The sequence below is a fragment of the Cupressus sempervirens genome, chromosome 9 (assembly GCF_028749045.1).
Source record: "Cupressus sempervirens isolate cs-2001-9-10 chromosome 9, ASM2874904v1, whole genome shotgun sequence".
Taxonomy (NCBI): Eukaryota; Viridiplantae; Streptophyta; class Pinopsida; order Cupressales; family Cupressaceae; genus Cupressus; species Cupressus sempervirens.
In genome coordinates this window covers 319,654,894-319,679,790 of record NC_143126.1, presented here as the reverse complement: position 1 = coordinate 319,679,790, position 24,897 = coordinate 319,654,894, and the positions used below count along the sequence as shown (strand labels likewise).

The 24,897-nt window shown below is 36.9% G+C and overlaps 1 protein-coding gene across 1 annotated transcript in view; it reads left to right on the top strand.

Moving 5' to 3' along the window:
* LOC149538658 (vesicle-associated protein 1-2-like) overlaps positions 1 to 24,897 on the top strand; it is a 182,141-nt gene that overhangs the window by 24,799 nt on the left and 132,445 nt on the right. Inside the window, exon 2 of the mRNA XM_089799987.1 lies at positions 19,084 to 19,154. Within this exon, the coding sequence (XP_089656113.1) occupies positions 19,084 to 19,154 (71 nt within the window). The remainder of the gene's footprint in view (positions 1 to 19,083; positions 19,155 to 24,897) is intronic.

Sequence of the window (24,897 nt, the reverse complement as noted above, 5' to 3'; positions counted from 1 at the left end):
GTCTGAAAATAATGCACAACTGTGTCTTCAAACCCTGTTAATCAATTCACAAATGCTAGGGCACAACTGAAACCCTTATTCCAACCAAAGTAAACCCTTATAACTGAATTTCAATGAAGTCCAAATGAGATGGCTGAATTACCAACTCCTCAAATGCAACAATTCAGGTGATATTTCACACCCTCAAAGTCGCCAATCCAAGGGAGTGATTCGTTCCCAAAGATCAAATAATAATTTGCAGACCCAAGAGACTACAAATTTGCTCCACAATGGAAGAAGTAGAAAAAATCTCAAATCCAAGCATGTCCAAAATGAGAGGCCCAGCCCTCTATTTATTCACTTTTCTAAGAAGTTGCTAGAACTTCTAGAAACATCCTTTATAAAATCTTATTATAATGCACTTTTTCTAGAACTTCTAGAAACATCCTTTATAAAATCTCATTATAATGCACTTTTTATAATAAAGTAATTTTATAAAATAAAAAGTGCAACTCAACTTAAAATTATAACATGTAGGCCCCAATAACACATAATAATAAAATATAACCTCTTACACTTCTTCAAGAGCAAGATATGACGATCTGATCCACAGAATTGACTCTCTCTCCACACCATTTGCCTACGAGAGTCTAGAATAGGCAAAATCCATGATCAATGTCATGTCGAACTAAAGAGGGGACATTACATCCACATATGATTCTATTTCAAGTTCTCAGAGAATGATCATTATTCTAATTCTCCAGGATACAAAGTTTGATGCACCTTTGAGTCTATCTTCAAATCTAACTCCGTTCACCATTTTCTGTTTTGGAAGAATTTTGATGTAAGTTTGAATTTGGATAGTAATTTTAATCAATATATTTATTTGAACTCAATCAATTTAGCTCTGATACCATGTTATGGAATTTAGATCAGAGGTAGAGTGTAATAATAAATTTATTATTTCAATTCAAACTGATTGAATGATAATTCTGATATAATTCTTTACACTTTGGTACAGCTCTGTAACTTTGCTAATATCACCGATCTATATTAAATATTATATACTATATACTGAAGAAGAAAATACTTCACTTTAGATATCATTGCAGGTAATCACATGAACTGATTTGATGTTTTTCCATGCAGTGCTATCAGACACTATATATTAATTCAAAAAGTCGCACCCATGTAGGGGCATGACTCTACGTGGCTTGTGCCATGTAGGGTCATGACCCTACGTCGGTGATAATTAACTAAAACATGGAGCCCGATTACATTAATACTGTCATCCAAACTAGACCCAATAAGTTTTTATTTAAGATAGACCCGATCACAATATAATTGGTGCTTAATATATGTAATTTCTGATGAATATAAACTTGGTCATAACGGTGTAATACAATCTGTTCTCAACAGATCATTTAATATTGTAAATCACATTATTATTATGTTTAATTAATCAGTTTTGGATGCTCAAATAAATATGTATATATGTGTGTGTGTGTGTGTGTATCATTTTAATTATGATTTACAATATACTTCAATCCAACTGAAGCTACATTGTTAACAATATCAAAATTATAAGATCATTCAAATGCCAAATTGATTATTATAAATTACACAATCTACAAATGTAGTTTTGAAATGTCCACCCCTGTTTTTTTTCTGGCTAATGTACAAGCTTTTTGGAACCACATAATGTTTTTTGCTGATTGTTGTTTCAGATTTCACATAAGGAAGAACATACAGAGAGCATAATAAATTTGCAAGATTCGATAGAAGCATTGAGCAAATAAGAACTAGCTCTTTATTTAAACTTTCTTCAATTCATTCAAATCAAATCTGATTAAAAACATGTTGCAGACCTGAAATATCTTCCGATCATGAAAGTTAACATTCATAAAGTAACCAGCTACTACCAAATTGGGCACTAAACATGATAAGGGGGATTTGCTAGTTAATTTTCCCACTCACCAAACTCCTCCAAAACTGCTTTAGCTTGTTCAAATCTTCATTAGAAATGTTAGGCACCGAGGGTTTCCATCTCTCTAACCTGGATAGGGCAATTCGTCTTATAAAATCAAAACTTCACTGAAAATCACAAACGAGCTATCAAAATGTGATGCCCAGCTATGTCAAATGCCCAAACCAAGCAATTCTTCCTTGAGAGAGATGATAAAAGAAGGGTTTCTCTAGAACTTAGGCCCCGTTTGGTTGTAGAAATTGGGTAGGAATAGGAAAATCTAAATACTTGCATTTGCCAATCTGACGTTTGTTTGCAAAATACAAAATTAGAATTAGAATTCACCTAGCCTAATTTGACCCCAAAATGAGCATAGCGGTATTCTTAGAAAAAGGTGGAATAAGAACAGCTTATTCTTATCCCATTTTTTAATAAACCCAATTTGATGGGTTGTTATGTCCGTGACTTTGCTGCTCGAATGCATTTTTTGACTATTTCTTTTGTTCATCATAAGATATAAACTAGGTCAACATTATTTAAAGTTTAACATGTGTTTTTTTGAAAATGACCAAAAAGACTAATATCAGATTTGATATCTTTTATAAACTTTCATAAAATTATCTTTACAAATAAATCTTGTGTTTAGTCTCATAATTAAGACTATGTTGAAAGATCATGTAAATATCATATTAATGACCTCGACTTATTTATATTTTTTATTTTCTCTAATATATTTAAAAATAAAATGATTTTAGTTTTGATCTATACTCATTAAAATAATCTGATTTAATTTAGAATTAAAATTATAATTTACAGTATAATATGTCCTTTGAATTTCAAAGAATTTCAAAAGTTGTGGTGTATCTTTCACTGATAAAGTCAATTTAAAAAATAAAATACAGACTACTTAATTTGGCTTTTAAAAAATTAATAAAAAAACCATTTTTTTATAAATAAAAAATCTTGTTTCTTTAAAATATTAACAAACTTAAAAAAAAAGTTAAATTATAAATTAATTTTTTTTTTTTTTTCCAATTCCTATTTCAATTGTTGCAACCAAACATAGAATATGCATCTTTTGACTCCTCTTCCATGACAACTAAATAGGTCCAAATGATATTCTAGAACTTATTTTAAGAATATGTGAATACTAGAAGAGAGCTTATTCCAGCATAGATGAATGCAACATTCAACAGTTCTTACAACCAAACGGGTCCTTAGAGAATGAAGATCAGCACACTGAAAAAGCATAAATACTACTAGAAATTCAAACAACACTCTCAAAATGAACACACCACACCAAATTTTAAATACCCATATCAGAAATCCTCAAAAAGCTTCATCAATTTCAAACTTATCTCTTCAGCACAAGACAATAATCATTGCAAAACTTGAGCTTATCACAGCAACCAGCTAGGGTGGATGTGTCACCATCAAACCATCAAGGTGTATAGATTTTTTGTCCTCAACCAGAAAAAGAGTTCTCAGAGATAATTCTGTCAACATCTCCTTAAGTTGTCAAATCCGTACATGCAAATGAGAGCTCAGAATTTATATTTACAATGTTGAGGGGAGAATTAGGACAAAACTCTTCAAATTTGATTTCATTTCCCTCACATTTCATCTTTTAAAACAATACAATATTTCCTCTATGTGGCGTCCCTTTTTGAGCTGATAAAATAAAAATTTAAAGCTCTCAAGTCTTCTCCTTGCCTTGGCATCACCTCATGGTGTCATAATATGCTTTTTAAAAAGAACTTAAGTTGCCTCCCTTCCCTAGGCAATAGCCTTAGGAGTCAATACAAAATTTCGTTTCACTTAAGTTATAAAGTTACTTTATATAAAATGCTTGAACAAAATGAATTAAATGCTACTCATTAAATCTTAGAACTCACCGAAGCATTGATTTCAAAAACACTTCACTTTGTACTGAGAAGAGACAGGCTGATACCAAGTGGGCAAAATGGCACATACTAAAAATAGCCACATGCTAATATAGAAACTCTGCTGGAACACAGTGGAATCATCTGCTCGAGCTCTCCATAGGCTGTTGAGTCCCGTAACCAACTCTACTTATGTCCTGCCTCTGCCATGAAGGGGATATCTATGTCAAAAGATAAGTAACACTATTAGTGGTGATTGGGCTGAATATGAACGGTGATGGAATTGATGGTGAAATGGTGATGCATATGCCATGTTAATAGCAATAAAAAACAGTGATCATTATTTGAATTTGTATGTTAACAACAATTAAGGTAAGGTGGTGATCATTATTAATATAGCTGTGGTCTTAATGAACGATGATCATATTAAGAAACGAATTACAGTGTTAACTCAAAGGGGTGCAATTAAAAGAAAGAAGTCATTTTTAGTTAGCAGTCAACCAAGAGATATCAAGAAGACGTCTCCCCTCACAAAGGGACAACAATTAAGGTAAGGCATTGATCACTATTAAATTATTAATACAGAAGCAGTCTTAATTAACAACAATCTTAATTAAGAGTGAATTAAAGTGTTAACATGAAGGGGTGCAATTAAAAAAATGAAGCCATTTCTAGTAAACAATCAACCTAGAGATATCAAGAAGACACATCCCCTCACAAAGGGACAGCAATTGCCAAGGATCACATATCTTCAAAGAATGATATGGTATAGATAAAGAAGGCCATGGAGGGAGAATAAGACAAGCAAGAGACACTGAAGGAACAAGCAATGATTTCCAAGGCACATTGATCTCATAAGACAGTAAGCATGTACAGAAAATCATCAAACCGAAGCAAATACAACCATTGCTCAAGAAGAGAACATCACCATCAAGCATAAAAAAATAGCAGACTTCTGATCATTTTCTCTTGTGAAATACATATTGCCTATGCTTCAGTTGTCAATATTTATCCTCTACATACATATATGTCTGTTTGGATATAAAGTGCATTTGTCTATTAACAAATTTGTTTGTAAATCCCCATCATGCAGGGAAAGAATTGCGAGGAAGAGGAAAGTATGAGATTACCATCTAAGCAGGCCAGCCCAATTGGATGTCCATGTTGCTTGCCATAGGGGTCTAGAGGGAAAATATCCGCACTTGGGCTTCGATAGGATGATTAAGAAGTCCCCATGATGATCTCCTCTTACCATCTACCATGATGGATTATCAACCTTAAGGGATGAGGCATGGATAGGGAAAGTAGGTACAAGCACCCCACTATGTAGACCATCTTGAGTGGATGCCCATCATGCCACTGGGGACAAGAGGGTGAGTGTGATATCCCAATTGAAATGTAAATAAACGGGCATGGAAAAAGAACATACTTGGCTTTATATATAATCTGATTTTTCACATAGTATAGCAATAAATTTGTAATAGATGGAGCTTGACAATCACCATGGTATCCATTCACCATGTAGACACCTTAGATATGATGACAAAAATGATCACTTGTACTCACCACCACAACTAGTGAGCTATTTGATGGATGGATGCCTTGATGATCAGTTTTTGCAACCATCATAATGTGACCATAATCATGTTGTGGACTATGCAAATGCCATCAACATATATGCATCCATCCGTGACATTCTATACACTCCATCATATACATTTGTGTAACAGTTATATATGTCATACAAACAGACACAATGGATGTACATAACCATGTCATGCATAGATAAATCCATCTTGATGTAATTGCATGATCATACCATCTCATTATTACATCGGTTTGTATATACAAAACTACATCATTATCATAATTGCCATACTCATAATCGCATTACATTATCACTGCACAATCACATCTTTGCATTGCATTACCACACTTAATTGATCCACATATTATTGCATTATCATGTGTATTCACACTTAGCCAATCCACCAATCATTGCATTATGTTGTGTTTCCACCAGAGTAATGAGAATCGCTGTGATTCGTCTGATTCATGCAATTCTGCGATTCGACTTGACCCTCCTGATTTTGCCTAACTCAATGAATTGCCACGGTGGTTTTTGAGGCATAAACTGCTTGAATCGCCGAGTTATGTGCTTTATGACTCAACAAAAAAATAAATTAAAAAATAATTTTTTTTGTCGGTTTCTTTATTTTGGTTGCATCTCAATTATGAGTAATGATTATTTAAATGTTTTATTGTTTGATCAGTAGATATTGGTGTTTTGGAAACACATTAGATATATAGTTACAAATAGCTTTGAGAATACCTTCCTTGATCGAACATACCATGAACTCCAACATTCTTAGAAGATTAAAGAGATTCTCCTTAACCTCGTTCAATCATATGCAACATTTAAAACCTTTCATTAGATCAGATATATGATATATGATATTATCAATTTCTATTTACTTAGGCCACAATTTACATTTTACGTATGTGATGGATTTATCATTTATGTTTCTTGTTTATGTATGTTAGCTTCTATTTGATGACATTATAGTGTGTTTAAGTTATATGCAATGAAGGGTGCATGAAATAAGTTTTAAATTGTTAAAATCTTTAAATTTCAAGGGCTTTTTCACTTTTTCGATTCGTAGTCAATTCATAGGTGATTCGAGTAGGCCTTGCCATTTCCAATCCGATTCCGAGTTTTGGTTCTTTGGTTTCCGCACTAAGCCAATTCTCATAATCGGGCTGCATTAACAATACATAACAAACCTTTGATTAATTGCATTCACCACAATAATCATCTTGATAACTGCGATGAATAATGGTGACTTCATTTATTATTATTATCTTAAGAGGTGACTATTCCATCCCTCCTCTTCACTTGAGCGATCATGTATATATGGAGATCATATCATTGTGAGAAAGACGAAATCTAGATTTGAGAATATAAAATATAATAGACCCTTGTGGATTACTCTATTTAGAGGAACCAGTTGCTAGAGCAATTAAAGGTGCAAGCATTCACGCACACACACACACACACACACACACACACACACACACACACACACACACACACACACATATGTCAGAGATGACACAACCCTAAAGGATAATTAACTAAAGATATATTAGGGACGACTTCATTGTCAGTGCGTAGAGATAAAGATTGATTAGACACACCCTATGCAATATCCATTCATTATTGTACCAAATAGTCTCAATATTAGAGCAAATAGCTTGCATATTAATGTAGATCAATTGCATATATTCGAGACAACATTTCAAGTTACCAAGCATATATTTCATTGTAATATCAGATACAAATCATTATGACTCTTGTTATGGAATCATTCTGATTAATTGGAAGCATATGCTTTTGGTATTAATAGCTATCTCCATTCTATTTTAGCATATGAGCATTTGGAATTAATATTCTTTCCATTGCACTTAGCATTTTTCCATTGTACTTAGCATTTGTATTTTGAACGAAGTATAAACTATAAAGCATTTTATCATCATCAAATTGAGTTATAATTACAAATGTGTGGAAATTCACGTAGTATCTCATATTGGATAAAAATGGACATTATAGTGAGTGTTCGCTATAGGGCTTAGTGAGATGGCTTCAGGTGGACCTATCATTCTTCTTCCTCCAAAACCTAATGTGTTTAAATAGTAGGGAGTGATACCAATATTGTATGCATATTTATTTTAAGTCCATTACATGTTATCATTGAGCTCTAACAATTAAAAGTGTGTGTGCATATATATATATATATATATATATATACCCCCTAACTTGTTGCAATTGTGAATTCTGGGGCAAATGCTAGGGCAAATCCAGAAGGGTACATTAGAACTTTGCCTACAAGAACTTGAGAATAGGATAATGAAAAACTAAACATACAAAGTACAAAAAGGGGGCATTGCATGTATCAAAGTCAAGATAAAAATGGAATTGTGTCTCAAATATTTCTGAACTTGTTGACCCAGTCTTCACTTTTCTAAGTCTTGATTATAGCTAGATTTACTGACAACGTGGTTGGTGTGAGGATAAAAAAATGGATACTACATATTAATAATGGAGGGAGGGCTCAAAGTGTTATGAATGCACAAAATTGAAAGAATTGGGTGGCACACACTTCAATTAGTGGCTTGTATTTATTATTGAATGGGAAAGTTTCAAGATGGTTGTAATTTAGTTGTGAGTTATTGTCGTGGTTCCATAACACACGCTCCATTTCGAGCACTTACTTGAGATAGGAACTCCCCTTTTTTTTGGATCTTTTGGTGTTCTTTGTGGTTTTAATTCTTTGAGATCTTGCTGGATTAGGTACTCAATAAGTCAGATTGTATGTGCTTGCTAGGTGTTTCCGATAGTTAGGAGGTATCTTTTGGTGGTCTTTGGTAGCCTTTGTGTGTCCTTATAGTCTTATGATCTTGGCATTTTCTTATTTTGTTTTGTTTTCCTTATGTCTTCCTTTTTTTTTTTTCTTCTAGATCTCTGAAACCCTGAAAGGTCCAATATCCATAGACTTCCACCCGTTGAGGCTTTAGAGTTTCGAACTTTCGTAGACTACAAGTTCGAAGAATTGCTGATGTTCATTGACGTCAACACCTCAATAGGCTATTTAAGGGCATTTTTTGGGTTCATTTTGCAATCGATGATTTCTGAGTTCTAAGCAGTGATTCTTGTGTAGCGACCTTTAAGCAAGCATTAAATTTCATTGTGCTTAGTCAAATCTTTCTTTAGGGTTGCTATTCAAGCGTAAATTAGTTTTATTGCAGATCTTGTCGTCTTCTATGTCCTTTTGAGGTAGAGTTTTTAATTTTGCATTTGTTTTGTTTTTTTCATTTTTGAGATTAGGGTTTCTAGGTTTGTCATCGTTATTTGTAGTTTATTAGTCGTTGAGGTTGGCAAAAGTGACTGTCTTTCATTGTTTCGAACCTTGAAAACTCTGTAACCCTGAAATCACCTCAATGGTAGCCTCAACTTGCGAACTGCGATTTGTCGATGTTTTGCATGCCATAATCTTTTGAGCTTATAAAATTCATAATGTGAATGACATGCAAGGTGATTGAATTGCATCATTTGAGTTTTGCACTTTGAAGATTTCAAGAGATTTTGCAACGCTGGAAGTCATACAAAATCCTCGTTTAGTCAATTGCAAGGCTTAGTTGCTTCAAAGGCCCAGTTTCAGACTTTCTCAGTTTGAAAGGCCTTCTGGACTTAGAAGGGCTAAAACACTGGAGAATTTGGGTTTTCTTTGTCTTTTGGCTATTTTGTTGTGTTTAGTCTTAATGTTTTAGGTTTTTTTGGGGTTTGGTTTTTGCAGATAGATTAGTTCTGTTTTTTTTTTTTATGCTTTCAATAAAACACTACTAACAATTTTTTTTGCATACAAAAATTATCAAGATGTCGTCCTCACAACTTGTCATGTATAAGTTTATGGGCAACAAACCACCTTCCAAGATGGGGAATAAACACTCAAGGATACAAACATTGGTTAGATGGACTGGGATGCATTTCTACAATAGGGTGCTTGGTCTAACAACAAATCTGTGCATCACACAACCTTGGTTTTGGTCGGACTTGTCAATACTTTTGCCCATCCAATGTCGGTTCAATCTCTTGATCTCATAATGACCCTAGCACACCATTATGTGGAGGATGAGAAGGTGGTCAAAAATAAGGTTGGAGACGGTTTTGGACGTCAGGCTTGACATCACAGAGGTCTTCCATATCTCCAAGGTGGACTCCTATCCAATCCCTATAGAAAGGGAAACAAAATGGTTCGAAGATAACATGGCACATGGTTACAAATTGATAAATGAGAAGTATCTGATCAAGCCTCTTAAACAAGATAGGTTGGAGAAGATTAATATGAGGGTAGGGTACTTGGTAGAAGATATGGGTAGTTGTTGTGAGGTTTTCACACCATCGCCCCAAAATTTTGGGGACCCCCTTTTTTTTCGATTGCCTTAGCAATTTTCGTTCCAGAGGTTTCAAATTTGAAGATTTCACGTCTTGGACACCTTCAGGGCTGGTGGGGAGAGGGTTAGATTTATTTTCACCCAGTTTCAACTTGATTTTCCAGAGCCACCAATTTCATCCTTAGGCTGAACAAATTTTATAGAGCAAAACTTGGCAGGATAAAATTGTAAATTTTGTACTTAGACATTTTTTTATAAAAATTTGGATATAGTCGTATAAAATTGGATAATTTTCAAAAAATGAAAATTTTGTTAAATTTGGTCTTTTGGAAAATCTTTATTTTTTTTGATGAAGAAAATTAATTTTTGCGATGGTGAAATAAAATTGCAAAATCGATTTTTGGCTCTAGAAGAAATTTTATTTTATTTTTGTCAATTTTTTATTTGTTGGCATAGCAAAATCGATTTGGGTAAAAATTGCAAAAAAATTGGTTTTAATAGATTAAAGTTGCCTTGAAAACTTTTTGCCTTTACTGAAATTGGTAATTTAATATTGACAAAATGGCTTTTGGTTAGCCAAAATCCAAATTTAATGACGTATTAATTACCAAACCCCCCATTAAATGGAAATATTTAACACCCTCAAGGCATTATTTAATTTCTTTTTGCAATTTAGAACTAATTGGCAATTTAGAAAGTTAATTTTCATCATGGCAAAATTAATTTTGGTTAAGTATTTAATTGTGGGCCATAATTTTGCATTAATTATTTGTTTTTCTTTCTCCCAGGGTCCAAGAAGAAAGTTGGGTATAAGAGGAGGCCTCTCTCCCATTTCTTCCTCACTTCTCACTTCTCCTTCTCAAGGTGTTGGTGATTTTGCAAGAGCAGATCTGCACTCTTCTTGCTTGACGAATTTTGTGGGGGCCGAATTTTGTGGGAGCCAAAATTTGTGGGAGCCGAAATTTGTAGAAGTCGAAATTTGTGGGAGCCGAATTTTGTGGAGGGCGAAATTTGTGGGAGCCGAAATTTGTTGAAGATAAAATTCTGATTTTTTTTAAGAGGCTGCGATTTTTTTCCTAGGTTGGGTAATTTTATTTGGAGGTGAATTGCATGATAAATTTCTGATTTGCAAGGGATTTGAAATTCTTGAAGTCACATCCTAGGTTCCGAAAAGTCACTGTAAGATTATTGGTTAAGGTGAATTTTCATATCTAGAGTTGCAAGGGGTCCTTAAGCTGACATCCATCTTTTGTTTTAGTCTAAGGATTGCTCCTCTTGGTTCTTCTTGCCTTCTGGTCCACCACTCTACCATCCCGTAATAGGGCGACGAGCATGGAGGATGTTAGTGCAAGTAAGAATCCCAAGCAGGCAAACACTAAGAAAGACAAAGAGGATATGATGCCCAAAACTCCCTTCTTCTCGAAAATGAAGAGAATAATTGACACCAATATCGCTATAGTGGACATGATACGGATGAAGGACAGACTAAAGGAAGGACAATCCCCCTTGGCTATAGGTAGAGGTAATTTCAAATCATCTAGAGTTGCAAGGGGTCCTTAAGTTGACATCCTTCTTTCATTCTAGTCTAAGGATTGCTCCTCTTGGTTCTTCTTGCCTTCTGGTCAACCACTCTACCATCCCATAATAGGGTGACGAGCATGGAGGATGTTAGTGCAAGTAAGAATCCCAAGCGGGCAAACACTAAGAAAGACAAAGAGGATATGATGCCCAAAACTCCCTTCTTCTCAAAAAATAAGGCGAATAACCAATACCAATGGCGGTACCATAAAAGGATATACAAAAGGCAGTTGCACATCACAACCCAAGCGTCGACACTTCCATTTCAACCATGATGAGCAACGTTGAGGTGGCACTTGATTTTGAGGATATCAGAGAAGAGGATGTCAATGAAACATATTTTGGATCGAGGTTGGATGAGTTGGGAAAGGTTGCTATCAAGAAGAAGCATTTGGGCACCCTTTTCTCTCTCAATGCTTTTATTGGATTTGAGAAAGAATATGAGAAGGATCACGAAAGGATACTATAAGCAGCAAGTGGCATGGCGAAGTAAGCGGAACTCAGGGCGAAGCACACACCGTATCCTTCTGTGGAAAAAGTTAACGAAAGGCTAGCTAAGTTCATTGCCTTAGCTAAGAAGATGAAAGAAAAGGGAAGATTTATATTAGAAGATCATTTGATGTAAGCCCAAGTGGCAATTTCCCTTTCTTCCAGAATAGGACAAGTGTCTATTTCTGATTGGCCACCATTTTGGTGCCTTCTCATTGGTTGCCACTTTTTTCACTTTTTTCATTGGTCCATTGATGAGGTGGCAGCTTCTCATTGGCCGATGGGGTGGCAACCCTAATTAGGGTTTTGAGGATCCAATCTGGATCGTTGCTCTTGTTTTGATCTCCAACGTCCGTTGTATTTCTGGCCCCTATAAAAGGCCATTTGCTCTCATTTGTAAAGGGGTTGGAGAAATTGTTGCGAAGATAATACCAAAATTGCTCTCTTTTTCATTGTTGCGATTTGCATTTTGATTAAGAACATTGGGTATTATTGCATGTTTTCTACTCCCACTTAGTTAGATTTCCTTTCAAGTTGTTAAAGTTGGTTGCATTTGAAGTTGTTTAAGTGAAGTTAAGTAGATGGATAGTTGTATGGTAGCATTGGTAAGTGTTTGATAGGGATCAATTCTAGGCCACTAGCATCCTAGCGGCTGGTTGGGAAGCTTTGTGTGGTAAACTAGTTTATTATTCCTTCGAATCATTGCACCTATGGAAGTGAGGCCACTGGTCAGCTCTCATTAGGTTCGATCCCCGTCCATTTGCTAACCTTCCATTCATAGGAGCAGGAGTAGAATAGTAAGTAGCTAGGTAGTCGAAGCTTAGAGAAGCAAGTTAGAAGAGTAAGTTAAGTATTAGAGCACACCCATTCACCTTCCACAACCATCGCTTTCCCATCAACATCATCACTGGCAAACACATCCTCCATCACCACCACCATCAACATTATCTGCCTCAGCACATTTCACAAACCGAGTTGTCATCTCCATCATTCCACCAAAGTCCAAGTCATCCTCGAATGAATAGCGTAAGGCCGCCTACGTGATTATTAGCAAATCACATCGATAAAACTGAGCAAGTATCCAACGGTGTAAGGAACATTGGAGTTATACTCATGTCTCATGAGCATTAACTTTTCAAGAGAGGAGTTGCATGTTTGATATCCCATATCAAATATTCAAATCCTAATATGTTATGTAAGTGATACAAAACTCACATCAATAGTAGTGTAGTTACTCTTCTAAGCAGGGTGTATGGTCTTCCTACAATGTAGAATCTTGAGCCTTGGATGGTTCACATGATCGAGAGGATCAAGAGAAGGAAGGTGAGGTTAGATTGGGCCACAATTATCAGAGATAACTTGCATGATCAATTGAGAAAGGTTTAGGATAACCCGAGTTCCTACATGAACTCGTATATAGTATACTTGCTTTATCCTACATGACCTCGTATATAGTATACTTGCTTGGAGCAAGGGCTGAGTACCCAGATCTCACAATGAAGGGATCTTTCCAAGACCCTAATGCATGGCCTTTCTTGGTGTACCCGCAGTTGGTAAGAAAGGAGAAACTTAAGGACATAAGTTTGGAGCACCAGATTGTGAATGATGCTTTCCTTTTTCTATTGTTTGCTTTATTGAGCAGGGTTATGCTAAGAGATTGTTAAAAGAGGCATTTGCAAAGATATGTGCCATTTGGGCCTACTAAATTTAGTTTTGATCTTTCACATACATTCATATGGTCGAATGTACTCTCAATCCTAGGAAGCTTCCCTGATACCCTTCCATTATGTTGGTGTTATTGGAGATAGCTAGGCAACTAATTGATGCTTATGAGCACATTAAAAACAAAAAGAAGCATTTCCCATTTTCATCGGGGCCCACTTTGTATAGTATATTAAGGTGTCCAAGTCAATAGACTTAGAGTGGGATGAATCTCCTCTTCAGGAATTTAAATTGATAAGAACGAGGCTTGATCCCATCGGAACCTACAACCACATCACAGGGAGGTGTTATAAACATGAGCCAAACTTAGAGGATCTTTGGATTAATTATGTTGACGATTATGAGGTCAGAACAAGGATCTTTGTAGAATGGACTTGGTTTTGGTGCATGATGTCCTTGACGTTAGAATTCGTCTTAAGTTTTGGGACAAGAAAATTGATGATATCCTCGATCATATTTACATTAATGTGTACACCAATGCTATCCTCAATATGGAGATTGCTAGGGATTTAAATGATGATGCCACCCACCAGGCTAGACATATGATAGACCTGACAATCAGGTGGATCACAAAACCCTTCATATTGGATCCTATACCTATGAAGTCGTAGTTGGACTCGCCCTCCAAGGTGGAGAAAGGAAAGGGAAAGAAGATTAATGTCCCAACATTCAAACCAACTACCCTTATGAAGATAGAGACAATGTATCACTATACAAGATCAACAATGTACGGTCTTGTAGAGAAACCAAGGGCAGAGAGGGAGAAAGGAAAAACGGATAATGTTTAAGAAAAGATGGCTTTGATGAAAGAGACAGAGGATGCACCTGCTTCTAAGGCACCATCCACATCGCGAGGCAGGAAAGCTTCTTCTCTCACTACCCAAGGCAGAAGGATGTCTAGCCTACGGATAAGGGGAAAGTATACAAAAGGAAGCATGCTTCAGTATCTCGTCAGTTGGAGACTTTTCCTGAAGAGCAGGTGGATGACGAGGAAGAACATATCCCACTTTTTCGCAAGACTAGCTAGTTCACAGCTGCAAAAACAACTAAAAGGCAAAACAGGCCGAAGCCTCTTAGTCTGAGGCACCCAAGGATGCTATTGACTAGGATGAGAGGATAGAAGGTGAAAGGGAGATGAAAGGTGACTTAGGTTATGATGAATTTGATATGTCTGATTTCAAATCTATCCCTAAGTTTTAGGATCCACCAAGCCAATTTGTGAATCCTAATTTCTATTCTTTTGGCTGTACAAGAACTGACAAATGCACAAGGGTTAGATCAAGAAAAGGAACAAATTGAAGTCGCGCTTCTCCAAACCCCAATGGATATAAATTTGGAGGGAGTGGGTGGAGATGGGGTGTTTGGAGTTGATGTAGAGATATAGGTCCCCCTCCATCCCCCTTTGGACTAAGAATCACAGATAAGTCAAGAGACAACCATGGAGGAAAATGGAGGCAAGGTCGAAGAACAAGGTAAAGAACTAGGAGGAGAGATAGAAGTTGAAAAAGCTACTGAGGAACCTAAAGGTGATGATGCAATGCCAATATTGAAGGAACAACCTTAGGTGCAAATTCCTCTGCTACCCTTAGTTTCCTAGTCACATAAGTGGATACCAAAGAAGAAGAGTAGTACACCGGTAACTAGATTATGGGTAGAGGTATTGGCTATCTCATCCTTAGATTAAGAAAAAACACTTGACATCGAGATAATGAAATCTGCTGAACAATAGGAACAAGCCAGAACAAAGCAACAACAAGAAGATGTCCCTTCTCCTCTACATAGAGAAAAAACTTTGGAGAAGGAAATCAATAGTTGAAAGGGCTCGAGCAACAAGAGGTCTAGCACACTGTTGACAACCCTGTCATACCCTATGGACCTATGAATGCATCCTCTAAGCCTATTTGGTTGGGAAAAGCCATGCAACCAAGGAAAAGAACATATAAATAGGAGGAAATTGTAGACATGTTAGTTTTGGGACAATCCTTTCACAAGGGAGAGTCTAGCCGGGTAGCTTAAAGGATGTCCTATGTAATGCAAGATGATACCAACAAATGAAAAACATAGGTTGCAGTACCTCCTCCTATGACAAGCATAGCGGACGTTGCGCCTGATGATTATGTGATGGAGGAAGTTAATTTGGGAGAACCCACGTGAGAAGGTGAGAAGGTGTTGGTGGCTTTGGGCGAAGGTTGGTGGCAAGAGAATGACAAAGAGGATGACTGTATAATATAGGGAAATTCTAAAAAATATAGAGAAATTTGTAAATAGACATGAGATTCATATGAATATGTAGATAAAGCATACTATTTAAACATCATAGAACCTTAACATACAAGCTTACAACATTTCATTGTTTCAATACTCAATAGACATTCATAGTTTGGAAATTAGAATTCATTGTCACTATCATCTATACATGTGATAACAAAAAATATGTCAATAAGTTTAACATACAAAACTAAAATGCCTAAATGCTAAGTGTCGTTGTATAGTTTCATGTTCAATATAAAAATCAAAATACATAAAAAAAGCACATCGCTACTCTTGCTCTAATTTAGTCAACACTGCATTAGAATTAGAGTCATCTAAAGTCATGGTCCACACTAAATGCATCCTCATCTAATGGAATCCCAAGCGATTTTGGTGGTGTTTCCTCCTCATCAATCTGGGCTACATCTTTAGGATCAATATCCCACCATAATGTTGGAGTCTGCTTATACTTTGGAGTTTGATGATCCTGAAGTCGAAGGGCACTATGCACCACCACTAGTTTCTCCATTTGTATAGAGGTAAGTTTATTCCTCTTGAGGGACTGGATAAAGCCATATGTAGACCAGTTCTTCTCTATGGTAGAGGAACTAGGAAATTGTTGAAGGAGGTGACTAGAAAGCACCTTCAACTATGGTATATCTCTCCCATGCCATGCCCCCCCCAAATCTATGATCATTTGTACAAGATTAGTGAGCCCAGTCTCCTCTATGATATCTTTCAAAATGATGAATTGAAACTCTGCATCCTTATGCTTCCCTGAAAAATTAAGGATTTCAGAAAATAAGAATCAGTAGAGAAGGTGACAATTATATTGATGAGTGACCAATGTCTAACATCAATCCCACCCATCCATCATAATATAGCAGCCTGTCCTAACCCATTTCCATCTCATATCCTCCAACAACACATTAATATTGTAGTAATCTTTGTCTAGCAGGGTAGTTCATAGCTTTATGATCACTAGGGTATATGAATGAAGGATTCATAGCGGCTGCATGTTTCATCATTTGTTTGAAATAAGAGGAACGAGCTACATGAAATGGGATAGCATTAGAAAAAAACAATCTAGCAATAGATGACTCTGTAGCTTCCTGTGCTTGTGCATTAAACATGCTTTCAACTTTTCCTTGTCACCATCACTCACCTTCCTCTTCCCCTCGTGTCAATAGGACTGCACCAATAGTGGTTGACAATGACCTAGATGATTGTGCACTTGATAAAGTTGGTGTTGGACTTGTTGAACTTGGTTTTGGCATGTTGGCCTCGATGTGCAACCTATGACACTCTATTCTCCCTTTAGTTAAATTTGGACAAGCTATAACCCCTTAATATGCAATACCCAAAAAGTTAGACTTAGCCCTTGTATAGCTGCACCTAAAATCACCTTGACAAACATGATAATTCCACACCTTAGCCTCTCCTGCATTTTTTTTCTTTTGATCCCTATCTGTAACATATTGGAGAACAAGCTTTTCTTGTTTGTTGAAAGGGCCCTTTGCATATTTGTTCAAGATTTTTGAAGGGCACTTAAATATATCAGGTTGTTGCTATCCGCTACTAGCTTCAACACTATGACTTTGAGTTTGACCACCCCCATATTCATCCTCACTACCACTACTCTCACTGCTGCTCATTTTGGTTTTTATATTTTTTTGAAATTGAAGAAAGAAGTTGAACTAAAACAATGTAAAGAAAAACCAGACTATTTTAAGCTTAAACTTTAAAAACAAAATGCAAAATGCAAGCAATGAAAAATGCAAGCATGGAATGATGATTAAACTTACCCCTTCCAAGCCCTTGCTTCCTAAGATGATAAAAAAAACTCCAAAAGACCCTTCCTGCTGTTGTCAATGAGAGAGTAGATGTTAAAAATTTAAACTTTTTTATCAATGTAAAAATAATTGAGAAGATGCAACTATAAGCCATGGTTTTGGCTTTTTAGGGCAAATATGGAGGTGGGGTCTACAAATTGACCCGCGATAAGCCAAAATAAAATGCATTTAATTTTTTTTTGACTCTTTGTCATTAAATTTGGGGAGTGATGAGTGTCCCTACAACAGTTGGGGGACCGCTTCTGCGTCCTCAACCAGCCTTGAAACTACCATCCGTCTGCAAGTTTTTGGGGTATCCCCACTTGGGTTTAGAATTTCCGAGATGGGGGATTGGAGGGACATCCCTTGGCCATCCCCGAGTCTCTGAAATGCCCCCCCGTATTGGGATGAGGCAAATTAGACCGGGACGTGTCCTTGGGTAACACTGATGTCAGCGCATTAGCAAAACCTTCAGCAAGTGTTGTGCTTGATGGAGCATTCACTATAGAGCCCCTTTAGCTCATCAGTAGATAGGTAAGAGACATTTTTCACAAGTCAAATTATGACGTTGCTAACTATGTAGTTTTCAAGTCAATTACATAGAATGTAGTTCAGGGAGGATCACATGTAAACTAAGGATATATCCTACTTAAAGGGCCAACAATTGTCCGCTAGATCATCACAGTTGGGAACTGTTAGTAACTTATTTGCTAATGTGCTAACTTAAGCTGACAATTGGATTAAAAAACAAATTAGACCTACAAGTATTAGCAAAATATAAAATGACGCTCATGACAATATTCTTTGAAAAAAGCATCAAAATTCTACATAATTGAGCCTTTTTACTTCATCTAATCTTTGTTTTAGCAAATAATTCAGATTTCTTGCTTCCGTTAGTCTCAATCCATAAGAATTGACTGCCTGATATATTGGCTTGTTGATACTCTCCTTAGCAATCACGGGTTAAAGGATGAAGACTCAATACCTTTATACACATCTCTCAGTGACTATATTTAAATGTAATTTTGTGTTTCCTCTATCCATGTACTCCTACAACTCATTGCAACATGCTGTCTTAATCCCCATACCTTAGGTCCCTCTTATGGTGACTATGTTATTCTTTATGACTTGAGTGTTTGTAGGGCATTTCATTGTTGATGCTTCTTGATCATATAACAGAGATATGAGAATGTATCCAGTTGGTTTCTTATCTGGGGTTTGGATTAGAAAGAAGTGAGCAGTTAGAACCGTGCAGGATGAAGAAGACATTGGATGTACTCATTACAGTTCAAGCATTTAGATTTTCTCAAATAAAAAACTCTATCATAGTCTTTGTGTGTTTGTTTCCTCGTCCTTCATTTTGCATATTCTATTTAGATGTGCTTAATTTTATCTGTTCTCTGACACGTGACTTTATGATTCATATTGGCAGTTGAGCTGAAGAAGCAAGTTTCTTGTTCACTGAGGCTCGTTAACCTTACTGAGCACTATGTTGCATATAAGGTTTTTGCACTCATCATTATTTTAATTACCATTTTAGAAACTATTGTAGTTTTATTTCTTTTTTTGGTTTTAAGATAAATTAGAACTGGTTTATATAGTTAGAAATTTATGGTCATACAAACTGTGTGAAGTTTTGAGGTGTGAGGACTCACTGTTCATAATTTTTGTTGGCTGTTATCAAATCAGCTTCATTTTTTCACCATTATTATCGATCATTTGAACTGAAAAATGACAATAAATACAAGGAATCGAAGATATAGATTAATAATTCTCAATTTAACTATCGTGCAATGTGGGTATAGTGTCTCTAGCTAATGCTATTGTTTATGCATTTCATTAAAGATCTTATGCTCCAAATTTCTCATAATAATTTTTTTCTGATAATTCTGGCAATTGAACTCTTTCCATCTATGAGTGAATTTGTTAGCTTTTAGCTTTTTAATTATTTCATGGGTTTTGATGTGTGTTTTATAGTCATTTCAAGGTTATCACAGTAAGCAGTCATTAATGTTTTACCTCATATATATTGGAAATGATTACAAGGCAAGGAATACACCTAGCACACGATGTTTGAGCATTTGTTAATGGTAAATGTATTTGTGCTTGAGCTTTAATGGTAAAGCCATAACCTCCACTGTATCTCCAAGCTGATTTGTTTACTTACAGATGTTTGCCAAAAATACTCTTAAAGAAATGGAAACCAATATCATCTTAAGCATTCACCAAGCACATAAAATGTTTGTTTGTACAGTGATAAATGGATTTCTGCAGAAGACTCATTTTAGAATTCACTGTTGTTTGTTGCTACTGCTGTAAGATTACATTAATAACTGTACTGGTCAGACAAACATAAATGCACAGGAGCAAAGAAAATTTCTAACCAGTTTGCTGTTATAAGTGTATGCATATATTGAAAGTAGGCAAATCTGAAAGATCCCCAATACCGGAGGTCTTGGAAATTGTTGTTTGTTTCACAATTTGACTCTTTGGCTAGCGTTTGGCATCTCTGGAAGACTTTGCTCAATTCTGAATTTTTTGTTATCTTGCTGGTTTTTCAATTGTTTTTGATTTTTGGAGAAAATATGCAAAATAAAAGATAATTAACAAACAAATCTGAACTGCATATAATAAACACAACATTCATTATTGAAAATACTTGACAATCTGGAAATGCCTCAAACCATACTAGGAATAATAATCAAATTTCTGCATTCAAGTAGAAAGACTGCCAATGTTGATTGCTGCCTCAAATACCAATTCCTCAGCTGCAAATAATGGCCACCCAGCTGAAAATGGGTCTCCCACTAATGCAAAGTTGTTGAGGAAGAGATCTATTGCTCCTCTGATCTCACTATTACCAATATCTCAGAATTCAATCACCCAAAGACTTGTTGAGGTTTGCGTCCCAACAATCCAGACTTGAGGGTTTCGTCCCAAGCCACAAAATCACTCTCCCAGATCAATTCCAAATATCATAAGCTTCAAATGTCAAAAGATAATGAATAGTTAGGTCTTCATGTCCTTATAGCTCCTCCCAAGTGCAAATCGAACCCTAAATGAGAATTACAATCTGCCCTTTATAATAAAATAACATCTTCCCAAATAAAGGCATCCGGGCTATAGGAAAAACATTACTTTATTAAAATGTCATAACTCAAAGCGCCAAAAAGTCCTCGGATATTAAAAATAGTTTATAATAATTCAAGACCTTTCCAACGAGCTATAACACAAGCGCACATTTGACCAAACGAAGCCATATTCCCCTTATTACTCCAAAATGACTATATAAATAGCCTTATTATAAATTATTTAAATGCTAAGTTAGGAAATATTTAAATATATTAAAATATTCCCCATTTTGCCTCTGAAAGCCCCAACCAACCAAATAAATGTGAAATTGACCATGTCACCTGTCTGTGACTGATATTGGATGAGATGGGTCAATTGGTAGTCCCTTCCCTATAATCTAGGGATGCTCCTAGAAACTAGGGAACACACTCTGTCATCTTGAAACTGAAACCATGGAATGGTCTCGTGGAACCTCACATCTAGAAACTGTCACATCCTCCTAAAATGTAGGGATACCCCCTAAAATCAAGGAACTACACCCAACTGGCTCTCAATTGCCTGTAAAGTCAAGCTCGACCACTGAATATCCTATATGAGTCTATCCACAACTGCTAGCCTACGAGACCCCCATGATAGGCTAACTCACATAACTCTGTTAATTAGATTAAAGAGGGGACATGACAGTCCTCCCTTCTCGGAGATGCTTGCCACAAGCAACTGCAATGTTGGGTGCTACAAAATGGATTCACCCTCCCAAGTGGTATCTTTTATGGGTAGACCTCTCCAGCGTACCAAATACTCCGAAATCACCCTGCTTCTTAGCCGTCGTTTCCTCACCTAAAAAATCTCTCTAGGAACCAAAGTCAACTTACTGTCCTCATCCAAGGGAGGTAAATTAAGTGATGCTATAATATGCTGCCCTAGTGCCTTCTTCAGGCATGATGCATGGAACACATTATGAATCCTACTATTAGGTGGTAACTCAACCTCATAAGCAACCACTCCAACTTGCTTAAGAACTCGGTAAGGTCCGTAAACATGAGGTTTGAGCTTCTCAGCTCCCCCCCCTCTTTAAGGGTGCGCTGTTGGTAGGGCTGTAAGCTTAGGAAATCCATGTCATCCATATCAAATACCCTTTCGGTCCTATGCTGATCGGTGTACATTGTCCGCTGATTCCAAGCATGTTGTAAGCTCTCCCTGAGAGAACTCATGATATCCTAGTTCTCCTGTAACCAATCTTGTGCCAAAGGAACTCTGCTGTTACTCAACGCCAAATCAAAAAAAGATAATGCATCGTAGCCATAAAGAGCTCTAAAAGGAGACATATCAATGGACATGTGGTGCATAGTATGATAACAGTACTCGACTAGAAGTAGAGCGAATGAACCCCATGTCTAACAACTCATGAATGATCTTCTCAATCTCATCCTCGTATGCTCTAGGATGATTATATGGAGTGGTGATTACTGGCTTAACTCCATCCTCCATCTCTTTCCCATGCTCAAATCCTCTATCAGGAGGTACACCCGAGGGTATATCACACTCGACCATGCCGATCCATCACTGACTGTATATCAACATGAAATGCCTTGCCATCCTGAGGTGTAGGTGTCTTGATCTTCACATAACAATGTGTAGCCCAAATCACGTTATCATGTCTAATGATAGTCTCCATCTAGCGAGAAGACACCTCCCTAGGTCCACCATTTGATGTTGCTCTCAAGATAGTCTTATTCCCTTCAGAAAGGAACTCTAACTGCATATGGTGGTGGTTAATAATGTACCATCAAATACCCTGTAACCACTGCATGCCCAAAACCATGTCATAATCATCCAGTGGGAGTACATAGAAACCATCTGTCAAGGTATAATCCCCATCTGAATGCTAAGTTGAGGAATCTTACTAGTACAACCCAATACTACGCCATCTGCAACCTTCACCCATAAGCCAACAAACACCTCATACTGCAAGCCATGCTTACCACTAATTTTTGATCAATAAAATTGTGCGTGGCGCTTGTGTCTACCAAACTCGTAATCCGTTGGCCCTAAAGTGTTCTTTTCAAATGAAACGCGTGAAATCTAGGATAATTGGATAGAGTAGCCATAGTCACCTTAATTGACGCCAAGGGCTCAGAAGTGTTTGACTCCAACTGCGGATGCTCCTGCTCAATCTCCTCCAGACTATTCTCAGTATCAGTGTCAGTAATCTCCTCATCTCCCATGTCGGATGTCACCTCAATCAAATGAACTTTGCCTTTACCAAGGCAATGGTGTCTAGGCTCCCATGGCTCCTTACAAGAGAAGCATAGCTTTCTCCTTCTCAAATCATTCCTCATCTCTTGGTTCATCCTAGGAGGTCAAGGTGATGGTCCACGTCTACCCTGGGAAGTGTTGGCCTTCCGTGGAAGCTGAGAATGCCTAAATGGCTTTCTTATCTGTCTGATAAGGTAGGGGTGGTGTCCAATCTCAATGTCACATCAATGGTGTCCTTAAGAGTAATCGGCTTGAAATCACACACCAATCCATTAAGCCTATCCTGTAGTCCCTCAATAAATAACATCACCCTATGCCTTTTAGACATATTAGGTACAATAGTTGCAATACGCTGGAACTCATTAACAAATGCCTTCGCATGTCCAGTCTATCTAAGATGTGCCAACTTCCTATAATAGAGTTCTGTGTCCTTACAGTCAAATTAGGTAATGAGACGCTCAGTGAACTCTGCATAGGAGTGAACCATGGTATGATCTTGGGTGACCAATCCATGGTGCCACCAGTCGTAGACAACCCCGTCTAAATGCAAGACCGCAAACTGAATAGCATCACGCTCAGGCATGGACCTCAAAGATAGATATATGTCCAGCTTGTGCACCCAAGCTCGTGCACTCATAACACTAGTACCATCATATGTAGCCAATGTGATCTTCTCAGTAGCTCTATTGAGGTCATTGTTTTGCTGTGGCGTATGGCCCTTGTCTCTTCTAAACCTACCAACATCTTTCTGCTGTGCACAATATTGGGGAAGAGGAAAAGCATCGCTAACCTCTGGAGGTAGGGCTCTCCACTCATCCGGGGCTACCATAACTGTATCTTGGAATCCCACCTTGGGTGGCTCTACTTGTGTTGGTTGCTCACTCAATACAAACTGCAAAAGTAGGGGTCTATCCCTAACTGGTGTACGAGGGCGTGCCTGTTTGTTGGAATGAAGGTAGGTAGCTCCCAAATGATGTGTAGGATCTATGACTATGCTGACTTCCTGCAACTGAAACTGATTTTCTACACCCCTGTCTCTCATGCTTGCCTCTCTATCTATCCAACTCCATCCATTCCAAGGTACCTTGTAACCTTTCCAAGGTCTGAACTATTCTGGGTTGTGTAGTGATGAGAGTATGCATCATCTCCCTCGCTTCCTCCATCTGCTGGTTTTTTCTGACACCTCTTTGTTCATCTACCATAGTGGGTTCCTATTCTATATCAATTTCCAAATTGTTCTGAGCTCTCCAACGAGTGTAATACCTGTATAAGTCTGCTCTCCTCGGATGCATATAACACGTATTCAATCCACTAACAAGTGACTACCCAGATGCTAATATGAATTATCCAAACTTTTGATCTAGTACCTAGATGCTGAAATGAATTATCAAAACTTTCTAGCTAGTATCCAGATGCCGAATGCATTATCAAAATTTTCTAGCCAGTATTATCAAAGCTTTCTAGCCAATACCCAGATGCCGAAATGAATTATCAAAACTTTCTAGCCAGCACCCAGACGACAAAATGAATTATCAAAACTTTTTAGCCAATGCCTAGATGCCAAAATGAATTATCAAAACTTTTTAACCAATACCCAGAGGCCAAAATGAATTATCAAAACTTTTTACCCAGTACCCAGATGTTGAAATGAATTATGAAGACTTTTTCTAAAATTTGTTGTGACAATTTCTCACAAACCCTACAGGTTGGTAGGATGTAAGTTCTGATACCATTGAAAGATCCCCAATACCAGAGGTCTTGAAAATTGTTGTTTGTTTTACAATTTGAGTCTTTGGCTAGCGTTTGGCATCTCTGGAAGACTTTGCTCAATTCTGAATTTTTTGTTTTCTTGCTGTTTTTTCAATTGTTTTTGGATTTTTGAAAATATATGCAAAAATAAAAGATAACTAACAAACAA